The 13,042-nt window shown below is 40.9% G+C and overlaps 1 protein-coding gene and 1 long non-coding RNA gene across 2 annotated transcripts; both read right to left on the bottom strand.

The window, feature by feature from the left end:
* Positions 1 to 3,631: 3,631 nt before the first annotated feature.
* LOC140363602 (uncharacterized) lies at positions 3,632 to 5,894 on the bottom strand. Its single transcript, XM_072450235.1, has 5 exons — positions 5,891 to 5,894; positions 4,506 to 5,503; positions 4,174 to 4,268; positions 3,883 to 4,032; positions 3,632 to 3,794 (listed from the first exon to the last, which is right to left on the bottom strand). Exons 1-5 carry the CDS (start codon positions 5,892 to 5,894, stop codon positions 3,632 to 3,634), a joined length of 1,410 nt encoding a protein of 469 aa, XP_072306336.1.
* A 6,321-nt stretch (positions 5,895 to 12,215) lies between these two features.
* Positions 12,216 to 12,640, bottom strand: LOC140363632 (uncharacterized). Its single transcript, XR_011927151.1, has 3 exons — positions 12,604 to 12,640; positions 12,344 to 12,389; positions 12,216 to 12,269 (listed from the first exon to the last, which is right to left on the bottom strand). It is a non-coding gene; the product is annotated as an uncharacterized lncRNA (long non-coding RNA).
* Positions 12,641 to 13,042: the final 402 nt, after the last annotated feature.

Below are 13,042 nucleotides of genomic sequence, written 5' to 3'. Positions count from 1 at the left end.
TTCTGCCCAGCACCCATCTAATATGTGACAAATCCCCCCAGCAGAGAAACGGCTCCTCCATCGTCAGCTAGAGATTGTTTTTTAGAGTCTGGTGATTTTGGTTGTGGCGGTCTGACTGAATCAGCTGTTATTACGTTTAAAAGAGATGCCACAGCAGAAAACATATATTCCAAGCTTAAGTATTAACAATTTTAATGTTTTGAATGCTTAGCTGTCGTACTTGGCTATATATAACCCAATATGGTAGTCCATATTGCTGTTTCTCTTCAGGAAGAACTGACAAGCATATATGATGCGGCCATGTAATATCCCATCATTCTATGAACCATAAAATGTAAATGTCATTCAGATGTAATGGAGAATCTGCTCAGAGGATAGTGTGGTCAGATAAAACCTGAAAACTGGTGGCTCTCTCTTATCTATATTGTACTAGTATGACTGTGGGTTTGGTTGTGGTATTAAATGTACTTATCATACTTTTATTATGTACATGTCTTTATAGCTGCTTTCAGTGCTGATTGTTTGGAAACCTTGGCTCTACCACAAAAAGCAAGCATGTGGCCATGAGCATGTTACATTGCTACAGACTCCAAACTGGATTCCTCTAAATCCACACATTGTTATTCAGTTGGAACTTACTGTTTGGTTAAACAGTGCCGACCTAAACAGCATTATTGCAACACTCAGTCTTGTCTTCACTTTTATTCCCTGCATCAAACTGCATCCCAAACATCCCTGTGGAGCTGCCTCCCTCTGCTCCCAGCATGAGAGTGCACGCTTTGTTCTCTCTGGCAAGGTGAATTTCATCAAGGGATCATTTAATAAGGAAAGGAAAAGGACAAGAAAAGGCCCGAGGTGGGGACCCTCCCTCTGATGAGGATTAGTTTTATCCTGAATATGCAAATGACCCTGATTAAGCCACAAGCACAGTCTTGGTGCGGTGTTCCTCTGTAGGTGATCTCCGGAGAAAGTAACGGTACTGCAAGATTGCAACAGGAGAGCTGGCCTCTGCTTTGGGCGTCAATGGAAAAAGTGGACCTGTTAGTGACTTCTTGTATCTATGGTCATTTGTCTGCTGTATAAGTCTGGCTTCTGATTGAAACCTGCCACGCTGATTTCTGCTTGCTAGTGATGTGGAAGTTTAAGAATCCATGAGTCAGACCGACAACTAACTGGCCAGTTGCCTGTAGTTACAGGGATAGACTCCTATGTGTGATTAAGTAAATAAAATACTGAAGCAACTGCTAAGATCCAAAGAGGAACCTCTATCACTATTCTCATTACTGATCCTCACAGAAGGTGGCAGTGCGGGCATATTACCTGTATGCAGAGTTGGGCTCCCCGAGTTACTTTTTCAAATCAGTAATGCATCAGTTTTGGTTAGGGCTCATCTCCTCACAATCCCAAAGCCAGGGTTGCCGCAGACACTTGACTCACATTCAAGACTTGACTGAGAGTCTTGCCCTCAAGAGATATAAACTTTTAGATGCACATTTTGAAAAACTCCTTCTCTTTTGTAATAACCACCATTTTGTAACTGAGGAATACATGAAGGGTAAAATATATGTGGTGAGTTTGATGTAAATAAACTACAGGCCTAAAACAAGTGTGTTCTGTTGTGCTCTTGCTAATCCACTAATTTGTTTCAACGTTTTTCATTGTTTGAGGACAGGCCTTGCTTATTGTATGGCATGGTATTGTGGTAATCTGTCAACATAAAATATAAATAAAGCTCAGTCAAATGCATTAACTTTGCTTATTTTTTTGATTTTTTAACGATTATGTTACTGTGTTAAGCAAAGGGATTGTCAGCAAACGATATAGGCTATACAATAATGTTGATTATTGCTAAAGCAAGAGTACTCTAACACTTTTATAACAGTGTAGCGCAGTAACGTAATCCTACCCAACACTGCCTGTATGTCTTTGAACAACTGTTGTTTTCATGATCTGCATGTTGATTACCACAATAAGCCTGGTAGTTCCCTATTTCAGTGTGTTTTTTCTCCCCATGCACATGCAGCTCTCATCATCTGCCTGTGTTTAGACGTTAACGTTCTAATCCCTCTGTATATTGGAGGAGATTATCTTTCTAAATTTAACTAGTCCCCTGAGACCGCAACGATAGCAGCTGCTTTTTTACCACTTGGAGAGTTTTCAACAAACAAAATGGTGCTCACATGAGTTGTTTTAAAGATAAACGATTATACAAGATTTTTCTATTGCTGTCTGTAGTGCTGGTAAGGCAAAAAACCCGTGGTATTGAGCAAAGACTTTATTGGCAACATGGGTGTAACACCGGTGTCCCTGAGCAAAAATAAAAAATAGAGGGACTGTAATAGACTGTTATTCCTTTTCAGTCTCTTGCATTTATGAAAGACGGTCAATCAAAATTTCTCCGAGGTGACATATTGTGCATCTTAGGAAAATGGAAAAACACTAAAGCAGATCCAACGTGCTTATAGCTGCAGTAAACACAATTTAATTAAGTCTTGATGATTAAAATTCTATTTTTTGCATTGCCAAAGAACATCAGCTATTAGCTTGTATCTTTAGAATGAAAGTAAATTCAGGATGGCATACAACATGCATTGTTGATGGCTTTTTCAGAAGTTAGATAAGCTTTATTTTTATTACATCCACTGCCATGTTTCAACATCATAGTCATAATCATTGAGTAGTTTGGATAACTAAACTAAATGATTAAATAAGAAAAGCCAACAATGCCACAGGGCTTGGACCAGAAATTAAACTACAGGACACGCAGGTTTGTTACTGACTTGACAGTTACTTGGTTCCATTTATAGAAAACAGATATTATGCGTTCATTTATTAGTCACTTTTCTTTCACTCACTGTTCCATATTCAAACTTTTGCTCCAGATCCCTTCACGCCAATCGCAAGGCAAAGTTAACACACACTGTAAAGAATTTCCCTGTTAAAAAACAGTTAAGAGCTGGCAGTATAGTTGCCATTATTTAACTGTTAATTTAACAGGGCATTACTGTCGCAAATTTAACAGCTTATTACTGTTCATGAAATAACATTAGGTCATTGTGATTTCATTGATTTAACTTTAATTTGCCGTTAAATCTAATTTCAAAAACAGTATAATAATGTTCTTTTTTTTAAAAAATATATTCAAAAATATGTGAATGTTACAAAGAAACAACAATTGTGCATTATTTTTGATTGTTTTATTAAACAAATCAATATAATTGGCAGTGAATAATAACAAAATAAAATAGTAACATAAAAACACCGCAGCAGCAGGATTTTATAAAATAAAGTGCTATCAAGGAGGTGCTCCGCACATCAGATTCTGTGCCAGGTGCGTAGGAAAAAAGGCGTACGTGACGCTAAATGTAATAGGAAAAGGATTCCTTTGCATTGCATTTAGCGTCACGTACGCCTTTTTTCCTACGCACCTGGCACAGAATCTGATGTGTGGGATTCCTTTTCCTATTATAAAATAAAGTGCAAATTCTATACTGCATGTCATTTTTCACACCTTCTTAAAGATACAGCCAACTTACAGCCAACTTACAGCCAACGCTGATGCAGAGGAACAAAGTCACCTGAGAAGAGGAACATTCTCTAGTGTCACATTAGGTTCTTTGGGATTGAAGCGTTAAATGAAATCCCATTCAAAGTCCATGAGCTTCCTCAATAGTGTGGAGACACGTGGGTTTACGGTGGATGTCTTTTTCACCGTCACTTTCCCGTTTTTTTTGGAGACGACCTCTCCCCTTGTGATCTTGGTGCCCCTTTCAGGGTTTATCCCTATGTAACGCCTGGAAAATAGAAGAGGCATAAAGTCAGGAAATCTATTACTTCGAGAACATAACTTCTATTCATTTCTATAATAATTACTGTTCTAACCTTTGAATGAACTCCAAAGTGCAGACTGCCTCGTCTGGGTACTCCAGGTTAAAATTATAATAGGTGGAAAATACAGCTGCAAGTCCTGTCCCGAAGGTTGGCTGGATCCCATCAGAGACGATGCTGCCCTCAAGGCTCACTTTCCAGTGCCTGATGCAGTTGCCACCAGTGTCACCTGAAACTACAATGGTTTTAGTGTAAATATAATATAGTCAGTATTTATTCTGCTGTCAAATGACAATATATAAATCCTTCAAAATACAGTTCAAGAAGATGGAGAACTATGATAACATGAATAAAACTTCAGGTGACATACCACAGAGTATGAGACGAGGCGTGGCAGGAAGGGAAAGGGTTCCCTCTATGTCAGCAGACGTCATGTGTTCCTTTCACAAACAAACATAACTTATTTGGTTATATTGTTCATTTTACATTTGTATTCTATGTGTTTTAAAGGCAAACTGGGAAATGCAAGCATAGTGTATGGACCTGGGCTCAGACCTGGGCTCAGACCTGGGCTCAGACCTGGGCTCAGACCTGGGCTCAGACCTGGGCTCCAAAAATTGAATGCCTGATGTCCTACTTTACACTGCAACCCCATGGCTGTGCTGTAGGCTACTTACTTGTGCTAGCAGGACTAAGCCGTCGAGTTGTTCTCCAAAGTGTGCCATCAGGAGCTGCAACACCACAAAGGGGACCTCCACATCTGCGGTCAACTTGAGAACTTCTTTAACTTGTTTGTTTGTTGGTTTTATTTTGAAGAACTCAATAATAGCCTTCCCACATTCCTCCATTGCCATCTCCAGTGTGCTCAACACAGAAATGTCAGTTAGAAGTTCAAAATGACTGAACAGGCCTTTTTGGGTGAAAAGGTAGGGCCACATTGTTTTAAGCTCAGCGATGTTTGGAGATGGAAGAGCATTAATGTGTGGCCGCTGTAAGGCGAAAGTCACGTTCATTGTTTCTTTGACATCAGCTCTCTCGCTTCCATTCATCCCTTCTCTTGCATATATTTCCAATAATTGTTTCCTTTTTGTCTCCTGTGTCTTTTCGGTTTCCTCTGGTGGTAGAGCAGGTTGAAAACGTGTACACCCATAAGTGTCTGTGGGTCCTCTTTTCTTTCCATTGCTGGAGCGATGCTGCCTGAAGCTGGTGGGTCGATTAATATTTTCGATTCTATTCTTGATCTGCAGTAGAAGAGAATCATATCCTCCTCCAACTATTTGGCCACTGCTCATCTGATCTGCAAATGTTTTTGGATATTGCCTCACGATGTTTCGACACACCACTGCACACTGGGCACGGGTAGGGTTCAGCTCATTTTTTCTCATTTTGTCTGCAATTATCCTCACCATTTGTCGGCGTCCTCCTGGTGACGCCCTTTTTTCCTCTACAATAGCAGATTGTATGTCTGCTGGCATGAGATTCCAGGGAACTTGGAAGGTTTCTGGCCATGTTTTTAGTATTTGGGAGGTGCCTGGACTTTCCTCAGATTCGCTAGAGAATGGGTGGCAGGATGAGGATGAGGATGAGCTGCATGGACTTGGGATTGGTACAATGATGGTGTCATCAGCCAGGGCGCATGTCAAATCTTCAAGATTCAGCGTTATGGATTCCGTCACTAAATTGGACACATCACATAAAACAATTGGGATATGAAGAAAAAGCAATGATAAGATGTAAAAAAAAAAATCTAATAATAATAATGATGAAAATAAAATACTCGGGCATCTGTTCCAGATGCCTCCTGGGCGCCTCCCTCGGGAGGTGTTTCAGGCATGTCCCACCGGGAAGAGGCCCCGGGGAAGACCCAGGACACGCTGGAGAGACTATGTCTCTCGGCTGGCCTGGGAACGCCTCGGGATCCCCCCGGAGGAGTTAGAGGAAGTGTCTGGGGAGAAGGAGGTCTGGGAGTCCCTGCTCAGACTGCTGCCCCCGCGACCCGGCCCCGGATAAAGCGGCAGAAGATGGATGGATGGATGGAAAATAAAATAAGTTTAAGCAGTACCCATTTTGAAGGCCTCCATCAGTTTTCTTTGCTGAATAACGGGTAGAACATCTTTGATATCCTCTTGTTGTAAATACTTCAGGTCATCAATGCAGTCGATACCAGAGCTAACAAGTCGCTCCATTATGTTTTCTTGGGTCTCCTCTGAACAGGTTGGTAGGGTCCTTTGGATGATACTTCGCAACTCATTTAAAGTTGACATTGTCTTTAAAAAGGAAGAAATGAATGGTGAGGAACAATAATTGGCATCTGACACCATGTGTACTGAGGTAAAGGGTAATAATCAACTTAGGTAAATAGTTGGGAATTTTTGTGTGTCTTATAAACTCCATTGGCGTGCCGGACAGTTTGCCACAAATATTGCATGGAGATACCATTATTGTTGGTGGTCTTTCACAGATGAATCAAATAATAGTAAACTTACTATTTTTTGCAAAACAGGATCTGGGTCTGTAAAGTGAAGGAAGAAAACAATTAATTCGACCTTAACAAACAGTGGATAAATGAACAGTATATCAATGTATTTAAAAAAAATATGGAACTTTAACATTCTTGTTTGAAATGCACATTTGGCTGTCACGTCTTAGGACAGCCAAATGGAAAAAATACTAAATTCAAAAACGACTTGTGTTCGTCAATTTGAAAGCCAACGCAAACGTCAACACACTGAACCGCACTTAACGGAAACATACATTTTTGGCGTTTTAAACCGAACTTAAAACTAGTTTTACCTGCCCATTATAGATAAAAGCAAGTAGTGCGAGGTTGTGTGAGGAGAGGTAACGCAGTAGTTTTAGCAGACATGTTTATCGTGAGTTTCCCGGGCACATTGAAAAAAGAGGCGTTGCTTCCTCGGTCTCCCGCATCTCATCCTCACTTCAGAGTTCAAAGTGGCGCATCTGTTCTACTGGAGAGATCTGCTGTTCCTACCGGAGAAGTCCAAAAAGCCTCATTTCATTTTAGCCACAACGCATGAGTCCAAATTCAACAAGTAGCACTGTAGGTGCGGGCACGAGCGCGGGCTGCTGAGCAGGGGCGCCCCGGTACGTGAGGCGGCGCCCCGGTACGTGAGGCGGCGCCCCGGTACGTGAGGCGGCGCCCCGGTACGTGAGGCGGCGCCCCGGTACGTGAGGCGGCGCCCCGGTACGTGAGGCGGCGCACACGCGTTCCGGGGTGCTTGACGCTGTTGGGGTGTTAATGGCAAACATATACACTTATACAGTAGACTATATAATGAACAAATGGCTGCGGAGCAAAGCAACTGGGACAGTCCTGCGCGCTGCAGGCGGACACGGGTGCATTGGGTCTTGCTCGTGTGTGCGCGCGCCACAGTGAACTTAACCCCGGTTAAACCAATGGATCCATGGGCGATTCACGATTGAAAACGAGAAAATAAGCAAATTCTGTGGGAGAAAGTTTTCTCTCCTTACCTTCCCACGGCCGAGCCAAATGCAGCCAGATTATAGAAAGGAATAAATCCTTTCGCATCTGGCTTCTAGTAGTTTAAAACATAACGACGTAGTGCTATGTGCTACAAAAACTCACATAATATTGATTAATATTGAAATTTTACTTACCAATTACTCAGATGAACGCTGGCGATCTGGCACATGGAGTTGGTGTCCTCGCATGCTAGGTAGCAGCCAAATTTCCCAGAATTCCAAAAATACAGTATTACCCCGTTTAGGACAGATTCTGACAATGAATTAACAGTATGGAATAGTTTGTTTGAATTACATTACAGTGCTGGTAAAAAACAAACCAAAGCTTGTATTTTAAACAAAACACATAGTAAAAAAACTATTTATAACCGTATTTCAAAATAACAGTTTATTAATGCTGAAATATAGGTGTAAATTTACATAAATTTGTTACAGTGCATGTAAAAATATGACATAGACTAAAAGACAAAGTGACAAAGCAGCAGCTCGTTCCCAGGGCCACGGCGCCACACAGAAACTGCAGAGGACCAGGGCAGCAGACATCTGGCTTACTGACCAGACATCAGTTTGAGACACACCTCCACTCACAATCTATGGGCTTGACACCAGGCCGCTGGGACCTATCAGCAGAACCAGTACAGTGGACAGTGGTGTGACTCACAGTGGAGCTTAGCGATCAACCAGATACACAACAGAGCATTACATGGCAGTGTCACACTCAATACCAGAGCACAAGGATGCATGGGCAAGGCTCCAGGAGCGGCAGCACTGTAAAGAAGCCAACATTTAGAATAGATTGTTTAATCTAAGAAAAGCATTTGTTCACACATTATACCTATGAATGTACTCAGCATGACCCAGAAATGCATGAGGTCAGAGGGGGATAAGTGTCAGTAGTGGGGATGCGCTTTTATGCCCTAGATCTGCGTCGTCAGCTGGCACCAGGCACGTACTGCTACACATGTACATTTTTTAGAAGCAAGCAATCAGTTTCAGTAGAAGTCATTCTGAGTTGTTTGTGGTCTTAACCCATTTTACATTTTTGGAGTAACATGTTTATTCCATCATTTTATGGACCGTTGTTCATTTCAGTGTTTAGTCTTGAATATTTCTTACTGTGACAATTCATTCTCATTTTCATTCATGCTGCAATTTAATCACAGATGCACGCTTCATTTAGAAAATCATTTATGCCTTGTTTTAGATGACAAATTAATGTGAATTTTCCTGCACTTTCTATTTATCTAGTCCTAATCTGAACCCTTTCAAAATCAATACAGTCTTGCAGCTCTTCCTGGTGCACAGTGGTAATGGTGTATTCAGAGCCTTTGCTTGTTCACAAACTAATCACATTCTCCAGTAATATGTCACGTTTCATCTATGTCTAATTTTCAGCCATACAAGAGCGTGGGAGTGAAATCTATGGAGAGACATTATAGAAGAAATGTATACTAAATGTACACAAATCTACTTTGTATAGAGCTTGGGATCGAACGCAGATTGAAGGTTAAAAACCTTTTGCACAAATTCTATACATTATGTTTCTGTTAAATACATTTATAATTCTTAAGTGTCAGGGTACTTCTTAATTAACGCTAAGTTTAATATTTTACAACAGAAAATGATCTGAGATGTGATGACACAATTCGCAAGGTCTATTCACCGCACTTTTGCCACGGCTCAGCACTTCCGTTGTAATCACTCAGCAAATGGAGAATGAGGGAGAGTGAGGGTGTGGCTAAAATATGCTATAAAGTAGACTGATTTGTGTAAAATGTGCAATGTTTATGTAACCAACAAGTGAACAATGCAGATTCCCAGGGCGGCCTGAAAACAACTTCTTAGTCTGTGTAGAACTCATTTTCTCTCCAGGTTGGCAGCCCTGTGTTAACTACTACGTCGTATGGCAGCGCCCAGATGGGCTTCTGGAATAAGGTGAATAGGTGATCCATGGTAGATTCAAACAAATTCAAATTCCAGCCTTTTTTTTCACCACAACGGGTCAGCAATACAAAACATGCATTATGTAATATGAACAGGAAAATCACAAATGGGTCATATTCTACCACCGCAATATAGAATGTTGTGAACAGGAATGCTGTCAGGGTCATCTGTGCTGAAAGTAAAGACCACCTCGGCCTGTCCGTCTGTGCATAGCCAAGTTTACAGTAACCCGATAAAGAAATGGGCTAAACATAAATTAAAATGCTGAGGTTTAAACATTAGATACATGGAAAGAACTGTACAATTATCCACTAAAATTCAAACATTTCTTTGATATATATATCTACAGCAGTCCATTTTTTTGAGAACTTTTTGCAGCATGTTGATTCAGATTTTGCTTCAACTCAACATTCTTGATATTACCAATAAATTGATACATTGCTCATCTCTATACTCTACTTAACCTATTACAGTGCTTGAAGGGGGTGTGCACTTTTGTCCATCTCATTCTATATACAATTGTGACTGTGACCTTCAAATGCATCATAGTTTTAGTGTTAGCTGACCTTGTGTACACTACATTAGACCTAAACACAGGATTTGAAGGATACTGTTGCTGCATAAAGTACCATGAAACTGTAATGAGCTCTTCAATATATACTAGGAGACACTACATGCGTAAGTGGTGTGGTTGTGCCAATTGGCTAAGCTCTATTGCCTGTTTGCTTCCACAACCCCTGAGTCTTCTTTTCTATTATCACTATTAATGCCATGACCTTTAAATTTCAGCTCTTAATTTGAAAACAATAGCGATCGCCTATCTTGTGTGCGGCAGGCGTGAACAGTGGGTCTAACACTGGACAGTGGAACACAGTTAAGGGGCATAAACTATTCCAAGTAACAAAAAGAGTAATGAGCTTTTGTTTGCCCTTTTACCTTCAGCCATGCCTGTGTGTGGTGTTTTCACATGGTACTCATTACTCACTATTTGCCCCTGTATGCGGGTTCTGCTTGGAGTCACTCTGGAGTGACATAAACAATTTTACGGGGCGCATCCATTATGTGTAATCTTATAAAGATTTTGTCGCTAATATACAACCCCCTATTGGCCCATCCTCCGAAAGCATAGAGTCAGACAAGTGAGTCGTGTTGGAAGTGACAGCAGATATTTATCACTGCCAATGTTTATGTTGCAAGCTGCATCAAGACTTTTCCCTTTTTCCCCCCTCTCTTCTTTAATTGCAACTGCTGTCAATGTGGCGGCCTGAAGAGGAGTTAAGTGCTAATAAGACAGCTTCGGTGTTTGCCTGGTGCATGGTCTTCTTCCTCAGCGTTGTCAGATGAAGGGAGAGATGAGCCTCCTGGTGAGAGCCTCCCCAGTGTTTGGAGTATATGGAAATAAAGCCGATTGCTTAAGTAAGAGAGCACTGCACATGACTGACGGACTGGCAACTGTTTGAAGATGATTGAAACAGAAATCAATCAAGTATGAACGTGTGTTTGATCGTCTACACAGAGAAGAGGTGCTTCACCTTAAGTGTTGCTGTAACTAATTGTTTGTGTGAAATAATACTTCTACGGGCCCTTGTTTGTTCATCATTAGTGCTTCTGAACATGATATACGCTTCTCTTAAATTTACACAGGTAAGGTTTGCAAGAAAAAATATATATATAAAAGACTTACTGGTAGAATTTATCGGGTTACTCGCTCTCTCTTCAGCGTGGATGATGAACCCTGGCAAGCAGCTGCATTTCAAATCTAGGACTCACTTCAGAAAGCCCATTTCAACAGAATATCTTGTGATGATTAAAAAACATTATAAATTATTAAAGAGCAAAGGCAGCATGATATACACATTTCCTAAAAGGGCAGCATACATCAGAACAAATCAGGATGATACTGACTTATCTTCTCCTAACCTCACCGCTTCCATCATGAACGTCCTCCAAGACTCCAAGAAGTATTAACTAAATATTCTTGTGCATAGCAAGGGTTTATATAACACCAAACCTAATGCTGATTTTTCCTCTGCTGTGTAGCTAGAAGCTCAAAGTTCAATGCCACAAGCTTTTTTCTTCTCTATTTACTTACTTTTTCTGACTTGAGTTACGGTACTTTAAAAGTGAATCCCACATTTTATATAAACACTTTGCTCCCTTCCATTGAATACCATCATTAGCTTATTCAGAGTTGTATTAGTGCATTTGAATAAAATAGAGTATTGTTCTTCCTTTTAAGCTTATGCGCGCCGAAATGTATGTTTCACTTACCCCCTAGCACCGCCCCACCCGAATATTTTTAATATAAAAAAAATCTGACTACAGCTTACACACATTTAAATGTTTTAATTAGGGCTGGGCAACGATTAAAATCTTTAATTGCGATTAATTGCATTATTTCCCTGATTAATCACGATTAATCGCATTTTTACGTGCAAAATTCTAAATGAATTCAAAAGAAGTGTAAAGTGCATCAGCATTTTTATTCAGTAGCAGTTAAATAAAATATTAAGTATTCACTTGCCACAAAATCCTGAGCCACAATCATTAAAGATGAACAGGCCACTTCAGAAACATTGTAATCTCATTAAACATTAGACACTCAAAACATTTTAGGAGCAGCATAACCAGTCTAGTACCAAATGTCCCTAAACCAGAAAACACTTCAGTACAGTTTGTACATTCTTAGAACTTGACACTAAAGCGCCATAACATTAGTTGTGCAAACAAACACTTAACCAGTTAAATACAAATAAATACATTGTGTACATTTTAACTTCAACAATGTTATCAAACACAAAACTAAAGCTTATTCCCACTGCCAGGGCATTGAAAAGAACCAGAAAAGTTTGTAGATTCCTAAAACTGGGTGTTTTTTTACTCCTCTGCACTAAGCCAGTTGCTAAGGCACCACATTATTCACGTTTTCAGCTGATAAAGACGCGCGCCGGGCCCTTCTCGCGGATCTCCCCAGCTACGGCGCCCGTTGGGACCTGCTCACGCGGGCCCCCGGTGGGACCCCGGCGGGACCTGCTCACGCGGGCCCCCGGTGGGACCCCGGCGGGACCTGCTCGCGCGGGCCCCCGGCGGGTTGCCTCGGCTGGCGCCTATAGCTGCTGACTTTGTAAAGTTAATAAACCAAAGCCATGGTCCAACATTAAACTCCATTTACACCACGAGAAAAGCAACACAGCACAACTCCTCCACTGCGCATGTGCATGGACATGAGTCCGGCGCGTCGAGAACGCGCGTCCAGTGCGTTTGTCTTTCTAATGTACACGCGCTCAAATCCTGCGTCGGGCGCGATTCGCCCGCAGCGGTTTGTACGAGGCTTTAGAACTGGTGCGGACCAGGGGAATCCGACCTGCGTTAATGCGCGTTAAAATAATTGATTGCGTTAAATAAGTGATGAGTTAACGCGATAATGACACGTTAACTTGCCCAGCCCTAGTTTTAATAAAAGTAGCTATACGAGGAAAAAAAAAAACACTGCTTTCTTTGGTGAAATGACACTATAAAGAGGCGGGACCAGCGTCTGAGACTCAGTTCTGCAGTTTTCAACAAAAAAGTCAGTGGACCTGTTTCTATTTTTGAAGTAGTTTTATGTCAATAATCCAGTTGACATTGAACAAAATATGTAATAATGATCTGTGTCACAGTTTATTAAGTACCAGATAAAGCATAATAATATAATAAGTATGTATACTTTAAATAAAATAGTACAATGTTTGTTTAATGTGGATATGCGTAGCAAAGGTATAAAACG

Source organism: Eucyclogobius newberryi, unplaced genomic scaffold (assembly GCF_026437365.1).
Source record: "Eucyclogobius newberryi isolate DKJ021-1_F unplaced genomic scaffold, fEucNew1.0.hap1 SCAF_17, whole genome shotgun sequence".
In the NCBI taxonomy this organism is placed as follows: domain Eukaryota; kingdom Metazoa; phylum Chordata; class Actinopteri; order Gobiiformes; family Gobiidae; genus Eucyclogobius; species Eucyclogobius newberryi.
This window is presented reverse-complemented; position numbering and strand designations above follow the sequence as displayed.